This window comes from Aethalodelphis obliquidens, unplaced genomic scaffold (assembly GCF_003676395.1).
Source record: "Aethalodelphis obliquidens isolate GAN/ISIS:26980383/991018 unplaced genomic scaffold, ASM367639v1 scaffold33, whole genome shotgun sequence".
NCBI lineage: Eukaryota > Metazoa > Chordata > Mammalia > Artiodactyla > Delphinidae > Aethalodelphis > Aethalodelphis obliquidens.
The window spans coordinates 10,513,682-10,535,990 of record NW_020837977.1 but is presented as its reverse complement, the minus strand read 5'-3'; the positions used below and the strand labels follow the sequence as shown (position 1 = coordinate 10,535,990).

The window sequence follows — 22,309 nt, the reverse complement described above, 5'->3', positions numbered from 1 at the left end:
TCCTATTTGCCCAACGAGTTAAATAGTACCCTCCATTTATTTTTTACTGATTAAAAAAAAAAAATTTCTTTGTTCATTCTCTTAAAAAAATATTTGAGCATTAAATACGAGCCAGGTACTACTACAGACTTTCTCGGTTCTCAAAGAGCTAAGTAGGGCACAGACACTGGTAAATATAATTTTAATCTAATTACAATGCATATATGTACAGGGGCACTGATCCAAACCCAGGAAGAAGCAGGTGTGGTGCTGGGAAGGAGATGAATGGAAGATGCCCGGGAATTAGTCGGATAACACACTTGCAGGTAGTGAGGAGAAGGTGCCAGGCAGTGTGGATACAAACAGGCTTTAGCGAAATCAGTAATGCTTATACCACAAAAATGCAATATCCATTCAATTTTAATTATGTTACCTTTTATTATTTTACAATATATTTCAAAAAATGCTGTTACAGTTGCCTTAACTGCTCTATATATAAGACCTGGAATCAAAGAACACTGAGAATTAGAACACACAAACATCAAGCTGTAATACCTACTTGTGCTGAACAATTACTATCAAAAGGATGTCGTTTTTTAAATAAGCAGATGTGTGGCAATGCAAAATAAAATACAAACCTGTTAGAACAGTAAACTTTGTTTCAATGGCTATAGAAAGGAGGTGGGTTTGTTTTGTTTTGTTTTCAACACATCTGGTCTGGCAGCAAGTTGTACTATGCATTTAAAGCAATACATGCCCTGAAAGCTTATATTTTCAGTTGTGCGCATCACCTGAGTCAGAGGCCAGGTGAAAAAATATTACTCTCCATACCCTCAACACCCCTCCCTCTATAAGGTCACAATGTTCTTGAACTCAAGATTCTGGCTGGCGAACTATTTTACAATAATTCTTCTCCAGTGGCACTGGATGCTTTTAGTTTTCTCTAAAAGAGAAGCAATGAAAATGCAAGGAAACCCTCCAGGGTCCAATTTTCACTTCACATTCTCCAAGGAGTTAAATAGCAGCTCTACATGTTGACGAAAAAAGTTTTCGATTTCCTCCTATTAGTTTTTAATCATATTAGCATTAAACTTTATCTGGAGTTAGTTGGATTTCCAAAAGAAAATTTTTTGTTGCCAAATATTTCAGAAATTTAATAAAGCATTACATATATGTAATTAGCTCTTAAATCTATACCAAAAATATATATGTATATATATTTATATTTATTTATCTTACCTTTGCTGAAGTCCTGTTTTTTTCTGGCAGAAAGTTTAAGTGGACGGACAAATGCTGGCTTTCTTTCTTTATAAGCAATAATTTGAGTCTTTTTTCCTTTTCATTCAATATGACTGCATGTTCGTAATAAATTTACAAAAAGCAATACAAGGAAACACCTACTGAATAGGCATCTGCCAAGTAATTCATGTTTTAAGGTCAGACTCTACCAAATAGCACTATGGCATTATAGGCGTTCCATTTTTGTTTTCTTTTTTCAAGTTTGTCAGTTCTTTACTACTTTTTTTCTTCTTCTTCTTAGCAGGGGATAGTGTGTAATCACAAAGTAAGGCCTAGAGACCATTTACAGTCACTCCCAATATTAGGGTGGACATAATTCTCAAGAGCTGATATAAACCAAACTGAACAGCAGTCAACTAGAACCACATTTGGTCACATTCAAATGGTCTCCAATAACACTTTGCTGATATACATGTTTCCTTCTCGACTGATTTTGTGTTAATCTTTTAAAAATTATAACAACTAAGACTGCCAAGTTTTTGTAGAGTTGTATTTTTAGGGGTCTGTTACGTTGCAGTGAATATGTTTTAATTCACAAAATGTCACTAGTGACGTCCTTTCTATAAACATGGTTGGCAAAATAAAAAAGGCACAAAAGGGGAATTATGAGAAATGCTTTCAAAGCAAGTATCTTTTCATGAGAAAGAAAGAGTACCAAAGCAAGTATCTCTCATGAGAAAAGGCAAAGTGTTCAGTAATTCATGCACAACTTGAGCTAAAAAACAAAAAAACAAAAAAATCTTCTCTTCAGATAGGTCCTGAGGCTTGAGAAAACAAGTTTTCCTAATCACGTGCTTTGTGTAAAATAAAATGTAAAGCTGCACAAATACATGTTTGGTTTAATGGTGGACCCATGTTTTTTAAAAAGTGAGGCAATTTAAACAAAGGAAAACAAAACCAAAACACCTTCATAAACAAAGCAATTCCACCTGTAGCCTGTCCTTTTTACCACTTAGTGGGGTAAAATGTCCAGTAAAATGCAGCATTCTTAATCATGTAATCTAGAAACTTTTCATGATAACTTATTGCAAATTGCACTTGACAGTTCACCACAACAATGGAAAACTGGCCCCTTGTTCGTTTACACAGTCCTTGAGCCCCAAACTGAAGTCACCAGTAAAACGATCTGGATAAAAAGTTTGCAGCTGTGCTCAGCCAGCTAGCTCCACCCTCTGGGTGTGAGCCCACCCGGGACACTGCTTTGTCCTGCTCCTTTGTGGGACTCTCGTCCTCAGGCAGGTAGTCGGGCAGCTCTGTGTTCTGTTCTACTTCCACAGGCGTGTCTTGGAACGGGACCAGCATCTGATGCAGAGAGCACGTTAAGAGTTGTTACAAAGTCAACCTAATTGATATAGGTATATGTCAAACGTTAAAAGTCAACTTTACTTCTCATTCTCATCACCATATTTATTCTCAGAGGTTATATTCCTTTAAAAAGTATCCTCTTCTATGAAGGTAGGCCCAATTGTTGAGCACTGTGTAAGCACAGAAGGAAGAAGTAGACGTGAAAATTCTGATGCTTTTCTCCTGAGGCTCCAGGAATAAATGTTCAACCTCTATTTAAAGACGACAAAAACAAGCAACCGGCTGCTATGGGGCCCTGAAGGGCCAATGAACCTCCTTTCTGTGGAAACTCAAATGAGCTAAAGCCATACAGATTCCTCTTCCCTATCACAAAGCCAGTGGAAAGAGTAGCAAGATGCAGAGATTATCACTATATATACCTGCCCAACGATGGGACTGGATCTTTATTTTTGGACCGGCAAAACCAATTAAGGGTAAGAAAGTATTTAAAAACCAATGCAAGGAAACCACATATCCTTTATTTCCAAATAAAATCAGCAAGACATCTCCACTGACATCAAGAACAGAGTCTGAGAGATTCTGAAATCCACTAAAGATCTCTCTGTATTTCTAAAAGTGTTAACTGTTAACCAAAAAACATTAGGATAATCTGACTCAGCCACATCGCTATATACTCAGCAGCTGTTAGTCTAGAAATACTAGCAATCTGCTGGCCACAAGGGATAATCAAGAGGGAGTCAAGCACAAAGCAAACTCAATCGAGCTTTTACCTCTTCTCCACTTTCGCTTTTCACGACTTGCTGAGCCTTCATAACCTTGGTTGATGCTATCGCTGATGCCAAAGCCTAGGCCAGGATAGAAAGACAACAATTTTCAACACCGATGTGTTTACCCGTAACCTCAAGCATATTTAGCCATTTAAAATACCAACCTCTGCTTTCAGATCTGAACGGATTCGCACCACACATCTTTGAACAGCCATTTGAAAAGTAAAGCTAATAACGCCTTTAATTTTTAACAAAGCTTCTTCACACAGGTTTCTCCGAGTCTGAAAAAGTAAAAGCAAATTGTTATTAAAACTAGCAAAATAATAAGGGAATAAATCAAATCAAACAACACTGAACTAGTCTTTATATTTGGGGGAAAGGAGGGAACACAGGGCAAGGGAAAGCTAATGTCCCTTTTTCAATTCTACAATCACATATTTGAGGGCACAGAAAGGGTGGTGCTTAGTCAAGTTTATGAAAATTTATAAGATCCAACAAAATAGTAATTCCTGCTAGATTTTTTTCAAGCTTCATTACTAATATTTAATTTTAATCATTTTAATCAGAAATAAATTTGCCAATGTTAATTTAAATCTTAAACCAAACAGAATGGAAGAATAATACAGAAAACATGCTGAAAAGCAGAGTTTCCTCAAGCTCAAGGGTAGGCAAACTATGGTCCAACAGCTGTTTTTGTAAATAAAGTTTTATTGGAAACACCCACACCTATCTGCTTACATATTGTCCAAGTCTAGTTTCACCCTCTAGCAGAGTTAGTAGTCATAACAGAAACCATATGCCTGCAAAACCTGAAGTGTTTACTATCCAGCCCTTTAAAGAAAGGGTTTACTGACCCCTGCTCTAGCTTAAAAACCTCCAGGGATAAATTCTAACAGACTGAAGTTAGAATTAGTGAGCATTCAGTGTATGAGTCACTATTTTTTAAATCACTTGGTATTTATATCACCGCATCCCTCATTCATGGCATTCTCAGTGGTTACCACTGCATTCTCAAGGGTTATCAATATCCACTTTTTGGTTCTCATTTTCCTCTTGACAACACAATATAACATACGCCCTTCAATGCTTCTTTGACTTAATAATACATTGCCCTGGTGTTCTGCTTACACCACTGAGTATTTCATCTCTGTCTCATTTTATCTCCAAGGTCCAGTGCTAAAACTAAGTGATTTTCTTTCTACTTCATCCCTCAGTAAACTATTCAGATCACTTCAACCATCACTACTATGTAGAAGCACAGATGTCTACCTCCAATATGACTTTATTTTCATTTGTCTACAAACACATCCACGTGGATAACAAGTGGTCATCATATACACAAGATCCAAAGAGAAAATGAATTAAAAAGTAACTGCAGTTCTCCCCATCCCTCCCTCCCTCCTCCAACCCATACATCAAATCAACATCTCTAAATTATCCTGTTTCTGTATTGAGACCAGACTCCGATTCAGTACTTCTGAGGGGACAGGAATCAGCAAAGGACACCAAGTCTCTGGGTCATAGCCTAGGAAGCACTGCCTTCAATTACCTGATTCATTCTTTTCTATTGAATAAAATCAGTCTTCAAACTTATTCCCACATCCTTCAAAACAACTCACATCATTGTTTATCTCCTACTTAAACTATTTTTCCACTTCTGCGTTTCAACGCTATTCAGGCAAGGGTCTTGCATACAGTGGTGCATGGCAGCGCACGGGGCTCATGTACTGCACTGTCCCTTCTGCAAAGCGCCTTTGGTGGATTAGTGCCCAAAAGGTCCATGTTTATCTCTTCCACATATTCAACACCAGGTAAACTTAACAGTGAACGAAAGTTTACATAGCACATACAACATGAAAGTTAGGATACTACCAGTCTAATCTGTTTCCTTATTTTAAATGTGAGGAAACCAAAAAATATAAACGTTAAGCAACTTTCCTGGTTTATCACAAGAGTCTGACATTAAATTCCAACTATGTGTGACAGTGAAAAACCAGACTCATGATGCCAATTCATCTTTATTTTAACACAAATTAACACATTTGCAACAGGTAAAGGGGGGTGTCCAATTCCAAGATGTAAACATGAGATCTTCAACAGAGCAAACAGATCAAGAATTAGCTACAAAGGATGAGTAACTTCTTGATAGGGATAGAAGGTCAAGATTAGGTTTTAAGAATCATAAGCAGATAAAATTAGGAATTGGGCAAGGAGGTTGATGGGTCAAAGTTAACTGCCTGGCAATTGCTAGGAGAAGGGTCGGGGCGGGGGGAGAGAAGAGAGGGAGAAGGGGAGGGGAGCGGGAGGAAGGAAGAGGAAGAGGGAGGGGGAGGGAGGGAGGAAGAGGGGGAGGGGGAGAGAGAGTGTATGTGTATCAATTCGAAAGATGTAGATAGTAGCCTCTCTCCAATTTCTGAAGACTCCATAGTAGCATGATTTGCAGCTGAGAAAATAAAGCAAAGGGAAAAATGCTTGTGACAATCCAAAATCAGGAATATCTTTCTAAAAGCCTTGATACATACACTAAAATAATGTACACTGCTTTCATTACTAGTGAGAGTAGACACGTTTCCCTGCGTAGCTGTCCAAAGCAGCAGTTAAGAGTGGGGTTCTGCAGCTAGACCCATGCTGCCTAGATTCAAATCCCATGTCCTTCACTTACCACTTCTACACCAGGAAGCTATTTAAATTTGGTGTGCTTCTGTCTCCTCATCTGTAAACTGGGACTATAAGTAGACCTTATAGTTTTAAGAAAAATAAATGAGTTAACACACCAGAAAGTTACCTGCAAGTACTGCAATAAATGTTAGCTGATACTATTTACTGGAAATTACATCTCTTCCAGGAATTTCCCATTTTCCTGTTGGATTTTCTTTTGTTGATTTTTTTTAATATATATTTTTAATTTTTATTCTTTTTAACTGGAGTATAGCTGCTTTACAATGTTGTGTTAGTTTCTGCTGTACAACGAAGTGAAGCAGCTCTATGTATACATATATCCCCTCCCTCTTGGACCTCCCTCCCACCCTCTCCCCCCATCCCACCCATCTAGGTGGATCACAGAGCACCGAGCTGAGCTTCCTGTGCTATGCAGCAGGTTCCCACTAGCTACCTATTTTACACACGGTAATAAGGCCACTAACCTGATGTCAATTATTCATTACAAATATTTTCCTACTTGTTTTTACGTTTTAAGAATACATTTGACAAAGCAAAAACTTTACTGTTAAACTAGAGCTCTTTCCTAAAGCAATTTCTTCCACATCCTTTTATTACTCTTAGGTATCTTCTTAGTTGTCTATGTGTGAAGGCTTGACATTCATGGCTCCCTTTCTTGGGAACACACACTCTTCCACAGATATCCACTGGCTCACTCCTAAGTTTTGGCTAAATGTCAGTTTCTCCAAGAGGATTTTTAAACCATCCTATTTAAAACTATAATCCACCATCCCACCCCTTAGCGATCCCTAGCTACCTTCCCTTTATTTCTGTCCATGGAACTTACCACGTCTACTATACTATAAAACTTGACTTGTTGATGGTCTCCTCCAACTATGAGATTAGCTTAATGAAGTCAAACATAGGATTTATGAGAACTTTTGCTTATTTTGGTCACCGCTGTATCCCTGGTGCCTAAAATAGTGCCTGGCACATACTAGGTGCCAGGTTATGCCGCCAAAACATTACAGTACAGTTTCAGAGTTAACCTGCGTTTTTTTTTTTTTTGGATTTTAGCAATTACATTTTTAAGATATAGTGGCCTATATATATATTTTTTAATATATTTATTTATTTATTTACTTTTGGCTGCACTGGGTCTTCGTTGCTACACACGGGCTTTCTCTAGTTGCGGGGGCTACTCTTCATTGCAGTGCACGGGCTTCTCATTGCAGTGGCTTCTCATTGCGGTGGCTTCTCTTGTTGTAGAGCATGGGCTCTAGGCGTGTGGGCTTCAGTAGTTGTGGTGCATGGGCTCAGTAGTTGTGGCTCGCAGGCTCTAGAGTGCAGGCTCAGTAGTTGTGGCACACGGGCTTAGCTGCTCCGCGGCATGTGGGATCTTCCCAGACCAGGGCTCGAACCTGTGTCCCCTGCATTGGCAGGCGGATTCTTAACCACTGCGCAACGAGGGAAGCCCCCTATGTGGCCTATATTTTTGTGTGTGTGAGCTTTGTTGGGTTTTATTATTTGGTTTCTGCTAGCTTTAAAAAGGAACTGTACTGTTTTCATTAACATTAAACAAATGGTACTGGTGACAATTTATCCATCTTAATATCTTTCATTCAATTAATTTACATTTACCAGAACCTGCTTTCTAGAAACTTTTTGGGATCTTGTGGCCCCAGTTTTGATAAGATAGTTGTTAACTTACTTGGCAATGTCATGGATGATATGCATATGAAAAGTTTTCCCCAACCCCTGTTTACTGAATCCTAAATCCTGAGGGCTAGGTGCCCCAATACCACAACTAGAAAAAGCTGTGGATAATCCAATGTAACCTACCTGGCACAGCTAAAGAGATAAGTGGTAATCCACCAGTTGCCACCCCTCAATATGTGAAGGTATATAACTTATCACTGCTCAAGATAACTTCAGGGAGACCTGCAATTCCAGTCAAGATGGAGTAACAGGGACCAGATTTACCCTCAAGGCTTAAACAACTAAAAATACAGACAAAATAAAATGAATAAAACAGTGATTTCCAGGTGTTGGAAAGCAGATGCCCCCGAAAGAAGGAGAGCAAATGAAGTGAGGCTCACCAGCACAGCAGCGGATTGCCTGGAAAATTTTTAGGCTGCAACTCACAAAGCAGGAAGCCAAGCAGAACCAGCAGTCTCCCCAAGTTGAGGACACAAAGTTGAAAATTCAGGGAGGTCAAGGCAACTATAATTCATAGCACAGAGCAGGAGAGGACACAGTTGCACAAAGGGGGCCCCGCAGAGAGAAGACACACACCAGAGTTCGGCAATGGGTTCCCCTCTGGTTTTCAGCTGAGTGATGAAGGGTGCACGAATGTGAGGAAACAACCAGGCTGGAAGGGAACAGAAGGAACCATCCTGTGTACTCACACAGGGCTGGGAACACTTCCTGTCCCCATCAGCCAGAGCAGAGAAAACTGATATACACAGGGCATAGACAGAGAACCTAGAAGAGTATGGCCTCAGTAGTGTAGTAAAATTATCCCTAGGTTAAACGGTGCTGTAGTCTGCCTACCAGAGCTTAAAGGCAAGACTCAAAAACATCTAATGTTTGCAAGTAACCTAACTGATCCAGAACAGAATTCAAGAATATTTAAAGGCTTTGCATATAAATACATGCGGTATCCCAATATGTAAAATTTGTAATATCTGGCATCCAATCAAAAATTATGAGGCGTGCAAAGAAGAAAATACAACCTATAACTAGAAAAATCAACCTACAGAAACACACTCAAAAATAACACAGATGACTGAATTAGTTGACGAAGACATTAAACAGTTATCCTAACCATATGCTGTATGTTCAAGTAGACAAAGTATAAACTGTTAAGGAGATATAAAAAAGGCTCAAATCAAACTTCTATAGATAAATAAAATAATGTCTATGGTGAAAAAAAACACTGGTTGAGATTAACAGCAAAGTAAATACCGGTAGAAGAAAAATTTAGCAAATATAGCAACAGAAACCATCCAATATGAAAAAGAAAAAAAGAATGAAAATGAAATTAACAGAGTATCAGTGAGCGATGGGACAACTTCACATGGTTGAATATGTCACAGGAATCCCTGAAAGACAGAAAAAGTACTTGAAAAAATAATGGAAAAAATTGCCCAAATTTGCTGCAAACTATAAACCCAGAGATCCAAGAAGCTGAATAAACATGAAGAAAATAATACCAAGGCACATCATAAATAAACTGATCAAAAGCAATAATAAAAGAGAAACTATTAAAACAGGCAGAGGGAAAAAGTAAGATACATTACACATAGAAGAACAAAAAAAAGAATGACAGAATTCTGAATAGAAACAATATAAGGGAGAAAACAGTGGGACAATATTCATAAAGTATGGTAAGAAAATGAACTGTCATCTAGAGTTCTATACACATAAAAATATCTTTCAAAAGAAAAATACAATAAGGACTTTTCCAGATACACAAAACTCAAAGAGTTAGAGACTTCAATATCCATCTGACTTTTTTTTTTAATTAATTAATTAATTTATTTTTTTGGCTGCATAGGGTCTTCATTGCTGTGTGCGGGCTTTCTCTAGTTGCAGCGAGCGGGGTCTGCTCTTAGTTGCGGTGCACGGGCTTCTCACTGCGGTGGCTTCTCTTGTTGCAGAGCACGGGCTCTAGGCGCACGGGCTTTAGTAGTTGTGGTATGCAAGCTCAGTAGTTGTGGTTCGCGGGCTCTAGAGCACAGGCTCAGTAGTTGTGGCACAGGGGCTTAGTTGCTCTGCAGCATGTGGGATCTTCCCGGAGCAGGGCTTGAACCCGTGTCCCCTGCATTGGCAGGAGGATTCTTAACCACTGCGCCACCATGGAAGCCCATCTGATTTTCAAAAATGGATAGAACAGCTGAACAGAAGATCAACAAGGAAGAAGACGACTTAACACTGTAAACCAACTAAACCTAACAGACACTTGTAGAACACAAAGGTATATACATTCTCAAGTGCACATGGAACATTCGCCAGGATAGATCTTTAGGCCACAAGACAAGCCCCAACAAGTGTAAAAGGATTGAAATCATGCATATGAAATGAGATCAGAAATCGGTTAACAGAAGGAAATTTGGGAAATTTATGAATATACGGAAATTAAACAACAAACTCCTAAACAACCAATGGGTCAAACAAGAAATCACCAAAAAAATTAGAAAATACTTTCAGATGAATGAAATGAAAAACTACATACCAAATCTGACGGTATGCAGAGAGACAGTAGTGCTTAGAGGGGAATTTATAGCTATAATAACTACATTAAAGTAGAAGAAAATCTCAAACCAATTACCTAATATTCCATTTAAGAAACAAGAAAAAAGGGCTTTCCTGATGGCACAGTGGTTAAGAATCTGCCTGCCAATGCAGGGAACACGGGTTCGAGCCCTGGTCCGGGAAGAACCCACATGCCACGGAGCAACTAAGCCCATGCGCCACAACTACTGAGCCTGCGCTCTAGAGCCTGCAATCCACAACTACTCAGCCCATGAGCCCATGTGCCTAGAGCCCGTGCTCTGCAACAAGAGAAGCCACCGCAATGAGAAGCCTGCTTGCTGCAACTAGAGAAAGCCCATGCACAGTTACAAAGACCCAACACAGCCAAAAAAAAATTAAAAAGAAACAAGAAAAAGAAGAGCAAACTAAACCCAAAGCAAATGGAAGGAAGGAAATAATAAAGATTAGAGCAGGGGAAAAAAAGAAATAGAGAATGGGGGAGGGATGGATAGAAAAATCGATGAAAATACAATTTGGTTCTTTGGAAAGAGCAACAAAATTGATAAAGCTTTAGCTAGACTGACCAAGAAAAGAGAGGAAGAAGACTCAAATTACTAAGAGCAGGAATAAAAGAGGATATATTATGACCAATCTTACCAAAAGAAAAGGATTATAAGCGAATACTATGAACAACTGTATGCCAACACATCAGATAACCTCTATGAAATGATATATTCCTCAAAAGACAAAACCATAGGGCTTCCCTGGTGGCGCAGTGGCTGAGAGTCCGCCTGCCGATGCAGGGGACACGGGTTCATGCCCCGGTCTGGAAGGATCCCACATGCCGTGGAGCGGCTGGGCCCGTGAGCCATGGCCACTGAGCCTGCACGTCCGGAGCCTGTGCTCCGCAACGGGAGAGGCCACAACAGTGAGAGGCCCGCATACTAAAAAAACAAAAAAAACAAACAAAAAAAAGACAAAACCATAAACTGACTCAAGAAAATATGAATAAACCTATACAACAAGTAAAGCAACTGAATTAATAATCAGAACATTTCCCACAAAGAAAAGCCCAGGACCAAATGGCTTCACTGGTGAATTCTACTAAATGTTTAAAGAAGAGTAACACCTATCCTTCAGAAACTCATCCAGACACTTCCCAAATCCTCTTATGAAGCCAGGATTACCCTGACACCAAAACCAGAAAAAGACAGCACGAGGGAAAAAAAGACTACAAACCAATATCCTGTATGAATACAGATGCAAAATGCCTCAATAATATACCAGTAAACTGAATGCAGAAGCACATTAAAAAGGTTATGCACCATGACCAATTGGGATTTATCCTAGGAATGAAGGGCTGGTTCAACATACGAAAATCAACTGATGCAACATACGATATTAACAGAACTAACTCATCTCAAGAATAAAGACAAATAATAAGCAATTTTTTTAAAAAAAATGGACAAAGAATGAACAGACATTTCTCCAAAAGAGAAAATCTGTGATAAATTAAAGACATACACAATAAACCCTAAGTCAACCACTAAAAATGGCCAATAAGCATGTGAAAAGATACCATCATTGTAATTAGGTAAATGCAAATCAAAATCACAATAAGATACCACTTCACACCCACTAGAATAGCTATTTTTTTAAGAAATGGAAAATAAAAATGTTGGCAGGGATGTGGAGAAACTTGACCCCTCACACCTTGCTGATGGGAATGTAAAAGGCAGTGGCCACTGTGGAAAACAGTCTGGCAGTTGCTCGAAAAGCTAAACGTATCATCCAGCAATTCTACCCTTAAGAATATACCCAAGAGAACTGAGGACATATATCCACACAAAAACCTGTACATAAATGTTCATAGCAGAATTATTCATAATAGCCAAAAGGTGGAAATAAGCCAAATGTCCATCCTCAGCAGACCTGTACTACTTACTATAAGAAATGTTAATGGAGCCCTTCAGGCAGAAGGAAAATGATATTAGACGAAAATCTGTATTTACACAAAGGAATAAAGAGCCCCAGAAATGGTAAATACGTGGGTAGACAGAAAATACTCTTATTTTTTTTTTTTTTTTTTTTTTTTTGCGGTATGCGGGCCTCTCACTGCCGCGGCCTCTCCCGCCGCGGAGCACAGGCTCCGGACGCGCAGGCTCAGCGGCCATGGCTTACGGGCCCAGCCGCTCCGCGGCATGTGGGATCCTCCCAAACTGGGGCACGAACCCGCATCCCCCGCACCGGCAGGCGGACTCTCAACCACTGCGCCACCAGGGAAGCCCAATACTCTTATTTTTTAATGTCTTTAAATACTTGTAAATGGTTAAGATGGATGGTAATTCTATGCTAAGTGTAATTTACCACAAAAAATTTTTAATAAAAAAAAGAGAATATTTAATGTAGTAACAAAGTAGTTTGGGGTTTATAACATATGCAAAAGTAAAACATATAACAAGAACACAAAGGCAGAGATAAGGCAGATGAAAGTATAGCGTTATAAGTGTCTCATGGTGATTAGTGTTAACTGAAGCTAGACTGATAAGTTAAAGATAAGCCATGACAAAACGAGAGAGTGGCATGGACATATACACACTACCAAACATAGACAGCTAGTGGGAAGCAGCCGCATAGCACAGGGAGATCAGCTCGGTGCTTTGTGACCACCTAGAAGGGTGGGATAGGGAGGGTGGGAGGGAGGCAAGAGGGAGGGGATATGGGGACATATGTATATGTATAGTTGATTTACTTTGTTATACAGCAGAAACTAACACACCATTGTGGAGCAATTATACTCCAATAAAGATGTTAAAATAAATAAATAAATAAATACGATTAAAGACATGTTAAAAAAAAGTTAAAGATACAGAAAATAAACCCTAAATAAAATTCAAAAATAAAAAAAAGATACACAAAATAAACCCTAAATCAACAAACATAAAAGAAAGGAAGGAAAGAGAATTAACGCAAATAAGCTAACAAAGGAGATAAAATGCAATCATAAAAAACTTTCAATTACTCCAAAAGGCAGAAAAAGAGGAAAAGAGAACACATGGGACAAATAGAAAGCAATTAGCAAGATGGTTGTTTTAAATCCAGTCAAATCAATAATCATATTAAAGGCAAATGATCCCAGCATTCCTGTTAAAAGGTAGAAATTTTTCGACTGGATTAAAAAAGCAAGGCCCAACTATATGGTGCCTATAAGAAATCCATGTGAGATACAGACACAAATAGAAGATACACACTATAATCAAAAGAATGCTTGAGCAGCTAATATTAAAAGCAGACAAGGGACTTCCCTGGCAGTCCACTGGTTAAGACCTTGCCTTCCAATACAGGGAGTGTGGGTTCGATCCCTGGTCAGGGAGCTAAGATCTCACGTGCCTTGTGGCCAAAAAACCAAAACAGAAGCAATATTGTAACAAATTCAATAAAGACTTAAAAAATGGTCCACATTAAAAAAAATATTTAAAAAAAAGGGGAAAAGGTAGAATGAGTTGAGAAAAAACTACACTGTACAACTACTACTGTATAATACTTTAAAAAGACAGTACAATTGGTGTTACATTTTCCTTAAACGTTTGGTAGAATTCACCAATGAAGATATCAAGGCCAGAAATTGTCTTTATGGAAAGGTTTTTAACTACGAATCCAATTTCTTTGATAGACACAGAGCTATTCATTCAGGTTATCCATTTCTTTTTGAGTGAGCTTTGGCAATCCATCTTTCAAGAAATTTTCCTGTTTCATCTACATTATCAAATTTATTGGCATAAAGTTATTCAAAATATTCACTTATTTTCCTTTCAGTGTCCACATTAAAAGATCTATAGCAATGCTGTCTCATTTCTGATACTGATATTTTGTGACTTCTTTTATTCTTGATCAATTTGGCTAGAGGTTTATCAATTTAATTGATCATGTCAAAGATCAGCTTTTGATTTCATTTTTCTCTGTTTTCCATTCCACTGATTTTTTTGTTTCTTCTCTTCTGCTTACTTTGGATTTAATTTGCTCTTCTTTTTCTAGTTTCTTAAGGTAGAAGCTTAAGTCACTGAGACCTTTCCCTTTTTGTATATATTCAGTCATTTGGTGCTAATGAATTCCCCTCTAAACTCTGCTTTAGCTGCTTCCCACAAATTCTGATACTACATCTTTTTAAAAATATTTATTTATTTTTGGCTGCATTGGGTCTTCGTTGCTGCGCGCAGACTTTCTCTAGTTGCAGAGAGTGGGGGCTACTCTTTGTTGAGGTGCATGCTTCCCATTGTGGTGGCTTCTCTTTGTTGCAGAGCAAGGGCTCTAGGCACGCGGGCTTCAGTAGTTGTGGCACACGGGCTCAGCAGTTGTGGCTCACAGGCTCTAGAGCACAGGCTCAGTAGTTGTGGCGCACGGGCTTAGTTGCTCCGCGACATGTGGGATCTTCCTGGACGAGGGCTCAAACCCACGTCCCCTGCCCTGGCAGGTGGATTCTTAACCACTGCGCCACCAGGGAAGCCCCACATTTTCATTTTTATTCAGTTCAAAATACTTCCTAATTTCTCCTTTGATTTCTTCATTGACCCATGGATTATTTTAGAAATGGGTTAGTTTCCAAAATTCTTAGGGGGTTTTCCAGGTATCTTTCTGTGATTGATTTCTAACTTGCTTTTCATTGTGCTCAGAGAACACACTTTGCTTGGTTCTAATTCTTTTAAATCAGGACTTGTTTTATGGGACACAATATGGTCTATCTTGGTAAATGTTTCATGTGCACATGGAAAGAAGGAATATTACCTTGCTGCTGAGTGGGGCTTTCTATAAATATCAGTTAGGTTAAGTTGATTATTAGTGTTGCGTCTTCTATATCCCTGTTGATTTTCTGTATACTTGTTCTATTAATTGAGACAATGGTATTCAAATCTCCAGCTCTAGTTGTGAATTTATTTCTCCTTGCATTTCCGTCAGTTTTTGCTTCATATACTTTGAAGTTCTATTACTAGGGCATAAATATTTGCAATGGTTATGTCCTTTGAATAACTGACCCGTTAAGCACAAAATGCCCCTCTTTATCAGAATAAAATGCTAATATTAGGACTTAGTCTTTTCTTTTTAATTTATTTATTTTTATTTATCTATTTTTGGCTGTGTTCGGTCTTCGTTGCTGCATGTGGGCTTTCTCTAGTTGTGGCGAGCGGGGGCTACTCTTCATTGCAGTCTGTGGGCTTCTCATTGTTGTGGCTTCTTTTGGTGAGGAGCACAGGCTCTAGGCATGTGGGCTTCAGTAGTTGTGGCACACAGGCGTAGTAGTTGTGGCTCGCGGGCTCTAGAGCGCAGGCTCAGTAGTTGTGGTGCATGGGCTTAGTTGCTCCACGGCATGTGGGATCTTCCTGGACCAGGGCTTGAACCCGTGTCCCCTGCACTGGCAGGCAGATTCTTAACCACTGTGCCACCAGGGAAGCCAGGGACTTATTCTTAAAGACTGTTAGCAGGTGACACTGAGATAACCAGTTTACATGATTTCTCTCTCGCATGTTATGAACCATGTGTTTATAAAAGTCTTACCGTATCATCAAGACCATCTATATGCAAAACCACTGTTTTGGCACGTTTGTTTGTGGTTCCCAGAAAAAACTGAGCTTTCCTTCGACGTGAATTCATTTCATTGAAACTATCACCATCTGCCATATTGGAAGACTGAAGAATTTCATAGATTTCAGAGGCCAGCAGTTTTGTTTCTCCTGGAGTTGTAGTCCTTGAAAAGAAACATATAAATTAACAAAGTAGTCTTGCCACTTCTACTGATTCTGTAATTTTATTCCTCAACTTGGCAAAACCTTGTTTTCTTCATTCTGATCTATACTTTATTTCTAGAGTCACATAGGCTACATCTACTTAGATAAACAAAACAGGTACAGACCACAGACTGGCAAAAATGGTTATAGGAAATAAATACTCCCACCATCACTATTTTTAACTTCCTTTATTTCATAGTTCAAAGTGTCATCATTTTCATACAGTAATAAATTCCTTTCTGGAAGATTTTCAATTTCTATCTACTTAAAACCAAAAATTTTTTAAAGAATAACATAGTCAAATCAACATGATGGTCCCACTGTTGTTCTAAGTATGTTTTTCTGGTAGACCTCATAGGACTAATTTTATTGCTGCCCTTCCTACGAAACAGTTAAGGGAATACCTCTATAGACACAGATTTCCCTTAAAGCTAAGTAAAATTTTGTCTTAGGCAGAATGAAATTTGCAAAAGCATATAAGCAAAAATGAAGTAAAAAAGATTACAAAAAAATGGTTCTGGGGCTTCCCTGGTGGCGCAGTGGTTGGGAGTCTGCCTGCCGATGCAGGGGACACACGTTCGTGCCCCAGTCCAGGAGGATCCCGCGTGCCGCAGAGTGGCTGGGCCCATGGGCCATGACCGCTGAGCCTGCGCGTCCAGAGCCTGTGCTCCGCAACGGGAGAGACCACAGCAGTGAGAGGCCCATGTACCACAAAAAAAAAAAATATATATATATATATATATATGGTTCTGAAGAACCTAGGGGCAGGACAGGAATAAAGATGCAGACCTAGAGAATGGACTTGAGGACGTGGGGAGGGGGAAAGGTAAGCTGAGACGAAGTGAGAGAGTGGCACTGACATATATACACTACCAAACGTAAAATAGCTAGCTAGTGGGAAGCAGCCGCATAGCAGCTCGGTGCTTTGTGACTACCTAGAGGGATGGGATAGGGAGGGTGGGAGGGAGACGCAAGAGGGAGGGGATATGGGGATATATGTATATGTATAGCTGATTCACTTTGTTATACAGCAGAAACTAACACAACACTGTAAAGCAATTATACTCCAATAAAGATGTTAAAAAAAAAAACGAAGTTACTTCTTGATCTGGGCACTATATGAGGTATCACAAATATCTATGCATGTTGCTGTTCAACAAATTAATGATAAATAATTATTGCCTTATTTTTTAAAAATGCTTTTAAAACCAAAAAGCCAAGAGCATCTACAGATTTGGAAGCAGGTATCTTAGTCTTTAAAAAAAAAAAAACAACAAAAATTACTATTCAAATAATGTGATTCAAAACATTCAAGTACAAAAAGTCTAGAGTTATATGGTACAGTTGGCCATAAGCCTAAGAAAGACTGTATAATTAAACAAGTATTAGTTGCCCTAAGCTTCTTAAGCAAGTGAAAATTGAAAGAGCTGATCATGCCCTGGATTTAGTTCAGTCTTTAAAATATGACACCCGAGAAAAGACTATCTTGAAAAGCTCTTTCATCTAAATAATTGGAATTCTGCTCTCAGTAATTTACTATTCCATAATGAAGTATATTGATTCCTCACCACTTTTTCTAAATAGTTATCTATATTGAAAATGTTCAAAATGTTATTCATAAAACACAACTGAAAGGTGAACTCTGATCTTCATTATATATCAAGAATAATTTTCATTTTGAATGTATTTCCTCACTGGTCATAAACACCAATTCACTCTAATCCTATATAGATGCTACTAATATCATTTTATACCGCCTATAAAAGCCAGTTAAGACTTCCATATACTTCATGAAAGCAGTGAATATACTATTTTAATGTTAAAGACTTGCTATCATCTTTTGAAGATCTTCACAACTTTTCCTTTAGGAGTTGGTTTTGCTTTTTTTTCCTGTGGTGTTCACTAAAAAAAGTGTTCTTATAACATTTATGCAACTCAGAAAATCATCCTTCATCTTTCAATGCAAAACCAATCCTAACTTTAAAAGGGTTCTAAGAAGGCAGTCAGCAACTCTGCTTAGGTAACAATGAAGTCCAAAGGCAGGAAAACTATGATCCTTGAGCAAAAGTCCATCATTTACATATCATCTCTGGCTGCTTTAACCCACAAGGGCAGAGCTGAGCGCCACAACAGACTGTGAGCCCAACAAAGCCTAAAATAGTTACTATCTGGCTTTTTATTTTACAGAAAAAAAGTTGCCACCCTCTGTTCTAAAAACTTTACAAAAAACAACATAAAAATCAAGGCAAAATGGAGCAGCATTTTCAAGAATCACAAGAAAACAAAAGGTGAACCATGGATGCAGTCCAGTTTTCCTTCAAGTATCAAGGTTACAGAAAAGGAATTTTAAACATGAAAGAACTCAAGGAATATTAGAGTCTTACTTGAGCAATCTACTAGAGAATTAAGCTTCAACCAACAGACATGACTAGGAAAACTAGCAAAAGGACTGATGATGAGCATTTTACACATTTAACTGTAGATCTAAATTTAAAACTAAAGTGGAAAAGAGAATAGAATATATAAATGTTCTGATAAAGTAGAAATAATGCAACTTAAAAAAAGAAAGGAAAAGGGAGAAGAAAAGGGAAAAGTAGAAAAAGTCTGACTATGGGAGTGAAAAGATTACCATTAAAACTAACAAGCAAGATGGTGAAAGTTTAAATAAGAAAACAGAAAACTGAGAACATTTCTTTAAAGTATAAGTACAAAGGTAGCCACTATAACAATAAGACAAATCAGAAGAAATTTTCAAGATAAAAGAAGAAAACAGCAGGCACAGAAACACAACTATTATAATATACATGGTAATTACAACAAAAATGGGTTAAGATGAAATATATCAGTAACAGCAATAAATATAAATGGACCTAGCTCACTAATTTAAAAGATTTTTTATTTTATTTTTACTGGAGTATAGTTGATTTACAATGTTGTGTTAGTTTCAGGTGTACAGCAGAGTGATTCAGTTATACGTATACATATATTCATTCTTTTTCAGATTCTTTTCCCATATAGGTTATTGAGTAGATAGAGTTCCCTGTGCTATACAGTAGGTCCTTGTTGGTTATCTATTTTATATATAGTAGTGTGTGTATGTTAATCCCAAGCTCCTACTTTATTGCCCCCACTAAAAGATTTTCATTTTGACTCACAAAACAAGACACAACTAAAAGTGATTCAAAAATAAAGGAATGGGCAAGTGTAGATAAGGCAAATAGAAACAATGAGAACAGGAATTGTGTACTGATATCACACAAAGTAGAATTCCAGCCCCAAATCCAAGCATTAAACATGACAAAGGACACATTTTTTTCTCCTAAAATACATACTTCACAATGACTATATATAAGTTATGAAGACATATATACCAAACAACAACATGTATGGAGAAAGAATAAAGCAAATGTTAAAATAGTAAAACAAGGGACTTCCCGGGTGGTCCAGCGGTTAAGACTCTGTGCTCCCAGTGCAGGGGGCCTGGGTTTGATCCCTGGTCAGGGAACTAGATCCCACATGCTGCAACTAAAAGCCCGCATGCCTCAACTAAAAGACCCCTGCATGCCACGACAAAGATCTCATGCCGCAACTAAGACCCAGGGCAGCCAAAATAAATAAATATTTAAAAAAACAAAAACACAGTAAAACAAATGGTAAAATGTTAAAATTCGGGGACTACTGGTGTACTTATCTAGGCATCAGTGTACTGTTTGTACAACTTTTCTGAAAGTCTGATGTCATTTCAAACTAAAGTTTAAAAAACTATGTATGTATAAACATATTTAAATGAAAACATAAATGGCATTATGGATTTTCTTTTTTATATTTTTGAATTTTTATAAATAAACCACATACCGCATACTTGTAATAAGATTTTAAAATAGAATTTTAAAGAAAATAAAAGAACACAGAAGAAAGGCATAAAGAAATGAAGCACATACTTTTCATCCAAGATTTTAGCAAGAAGAATAGACCACCATTACTATGGCACTGTTTCAAAATCTAGAATTTTAGGAAGTTCTCTAGATGAAATGAGGTATTTTAAAGTTGAGATGCCACATTTTATTAAAGTGACTTTTATTTATAGCATACTTCATGTTAGATATTCACAAGTGCCTTTATAAAATACATTTTGTATCAAAAGTATTACTCCTGAAATACAAATTAACAAATGTCTTAAACTTCATTTAGATATCTTCCTAGACTGACATTTTGAAAATTCTCTTCACAAAGGGATCCAGGGTTAAAAATAAAATGTAAAGAGGTTCTAACCTCTAAGGACAAGTTTTCATTTATGGAAGATTAAAATTAGAACACAATGCCAGATTCATTTTGAGTGACAGAGAACTTAAAATTCTCTTCACAATTGAAGAACTGAAAGTAACAGTGACTTTGAAATCAATCCAACTGTTGATCTGTAAGCACCAATTTGACCTAAACATTAAGTCAAACCTGCTGTTGAATAACTTGCTAAAATCTCAGCAAAATTTTGTAGCAAAAAATAATTTGGTGATAAAAGGGCAAAAATTTCAATACACAGAATTTTCCCTATTTTATAAAACATTGCTCTCTGCTTCTCATGTTAAGAATAACCTCCACTCTCCCCACCTACTTCTGCTTTCTGGTTTCCCCTCTGATCACTCCAGATGAAGGTTTCTCTTCAGTCAATAAAGCAGCATCCCTCCACAATGGATTTTCTTTGTTCTGTAGGTCTCACTGGGGTATGGGAAGATCCTTTTGCTGCTTCCCTAGTTGTATAGTTCCACAGAATCATAGCTAAATCTCCCCTAACTCAGTACTCCTAAACAGAGAGAAAAACTGATCCGAATCCCACCCTGACTGCCTAGCTGTCATGGGGCAGCCACATCAATGAAAACAATTGGGGTATATAGTTTAGATCTCTTGTGCTATGGCTTACCAAGATGACCTATACAAGAATGGAATAGTGGTAAATCAATCATCTGTATCTGCCAACACAGACGTCAAAATGCAAAATAATGTCTGAAGAACATATTTCTACAGTGTCAAAACAATTATGCATATATAAAACTCACCCTGCTCTATATGATAAAAACTTTTCCTTTTGATTTTTTAAGAATTTTTAATACAGGTACCCAAAAGAAAAAAGTAAATGAGGAGAAAATAATAATGCCAGAGCAATCTAATTTCTTACAAAAGGAAAATGAGGGACTTCCCTGGTGGTCCAGTGGTAAAGAATCCACCTTCCAATGCAGGGGACTTGGGTTTGATCCCTGGTCAGAGAACTAAGATCGCACATGCCGCGAGGCAACTAAGTCCGCATGCCACAACTACTGAGCCCGTGTGCCACAAACTACAGAGCCCACGTGCCCTGGAGCGCCAGCATTCTGGAGCCTCCTCGCCACAACTATAGAGACCATGTGCCCTGGAGCCCTGCACCACAACTAGAGAAGAGAAAACCCGTACGCCACAACTAGAGAGAAGTCCACGTGCCACAACAAAAGATCCCGTATGTCTCAACAAAGATCCCGCACGCTGCAACTAAGACCCGACGCAGCTGAAAATAAATAATAAATTAAATGAATAAATATATAAAAAAAATTATGTCCAAGCCATGAGATAATTCACAACACAAAGCTAAACATGCTGAACCAAAACCTGATTCTAATACTTCAGTCTTAATGTTTACAAGCTAAAACACATAGTTCTATTGACCTTCTGATAACAGTAACTGATAAATTCTAAGATGATTATTTTAGTAAACAGAGGTGACTTTTAAGAAAGCTTGAAAGGTAACCTTCAAATCTGAGATCTCCCACAGCCGAACGAGCTGGAAAATATATATAAAAATTATTACATCATATCTCCACTTTTGAGGGGGGTACAGGACCAAATTATAATGGCGTATGCAATGAATGCATACCTGTTTTACTGCTGGAGGAGCCAGCAACGATCACCACAGTGTCCTAAAAAATATACATCATTTGTATTAAAGAGAAGCTGCTTGTGGCAACCGTGGAGACACACTGCTTTCCTCTTAAAGGGAGACACACTGATCTCCCTTTAAGAAGGAAACCTGCCCTTTGGCTACAGGGAGTAGAATAGTAGAGCCACCAGCAGTAGTGGCTTTGAGATCTCTCACACCATTCAATCCTTCATTCCAAGGCCTGACCGTTCCCAGGGAGACCCCACTCAATGCCTGGGCAGCAGGGGCACAATAGGGCCTGGCCATTTCTGCGCAATACAAGACTCATCTACAGGGTGATCCTCGCTTTGGAGCTCCCC

The 22,309-nt window shown here is 38.2% G+C and overlaps 1 protein-coding gene across 1 annotated transcript in view; it reads right to left on the bottom strand.

Annotated features, from left to right (window-relative positions):
- Window positions 1–392: 392 nt before the first annotated feature.
- The window catches only part of ARMC1 (armadillo repeat containing 1), a 34,780-nt gene continuing 12,863 nt past the window's right edge, over window positions 393–22,309 (bottom strand). Inside the window, exons 4-7 of the mRNA XM_027128001.1 lie at window positions 15,816–16,005; window positions 3,515–3,631; window positions 3,354–3,428; window positions 393–2,580 (exon numbers count right to left, since the gene is read on the bottom strand). Of these exons, the coding sequence (XP_026983802.1) occupies window positions 2,389–2,580; window positions 3,354–3,428; window positions 3,515–3,631; window positions 15,816–16,005 (574 nt within the window). The 3' untranslated portion in view covers window positions 393–2,388. The remainder of the gene's footprint in view (window positions 2,581–3,353; window positions 3,429–3,514; window positions 3,632–15,815; window positions 16,006–22,309) is intronic.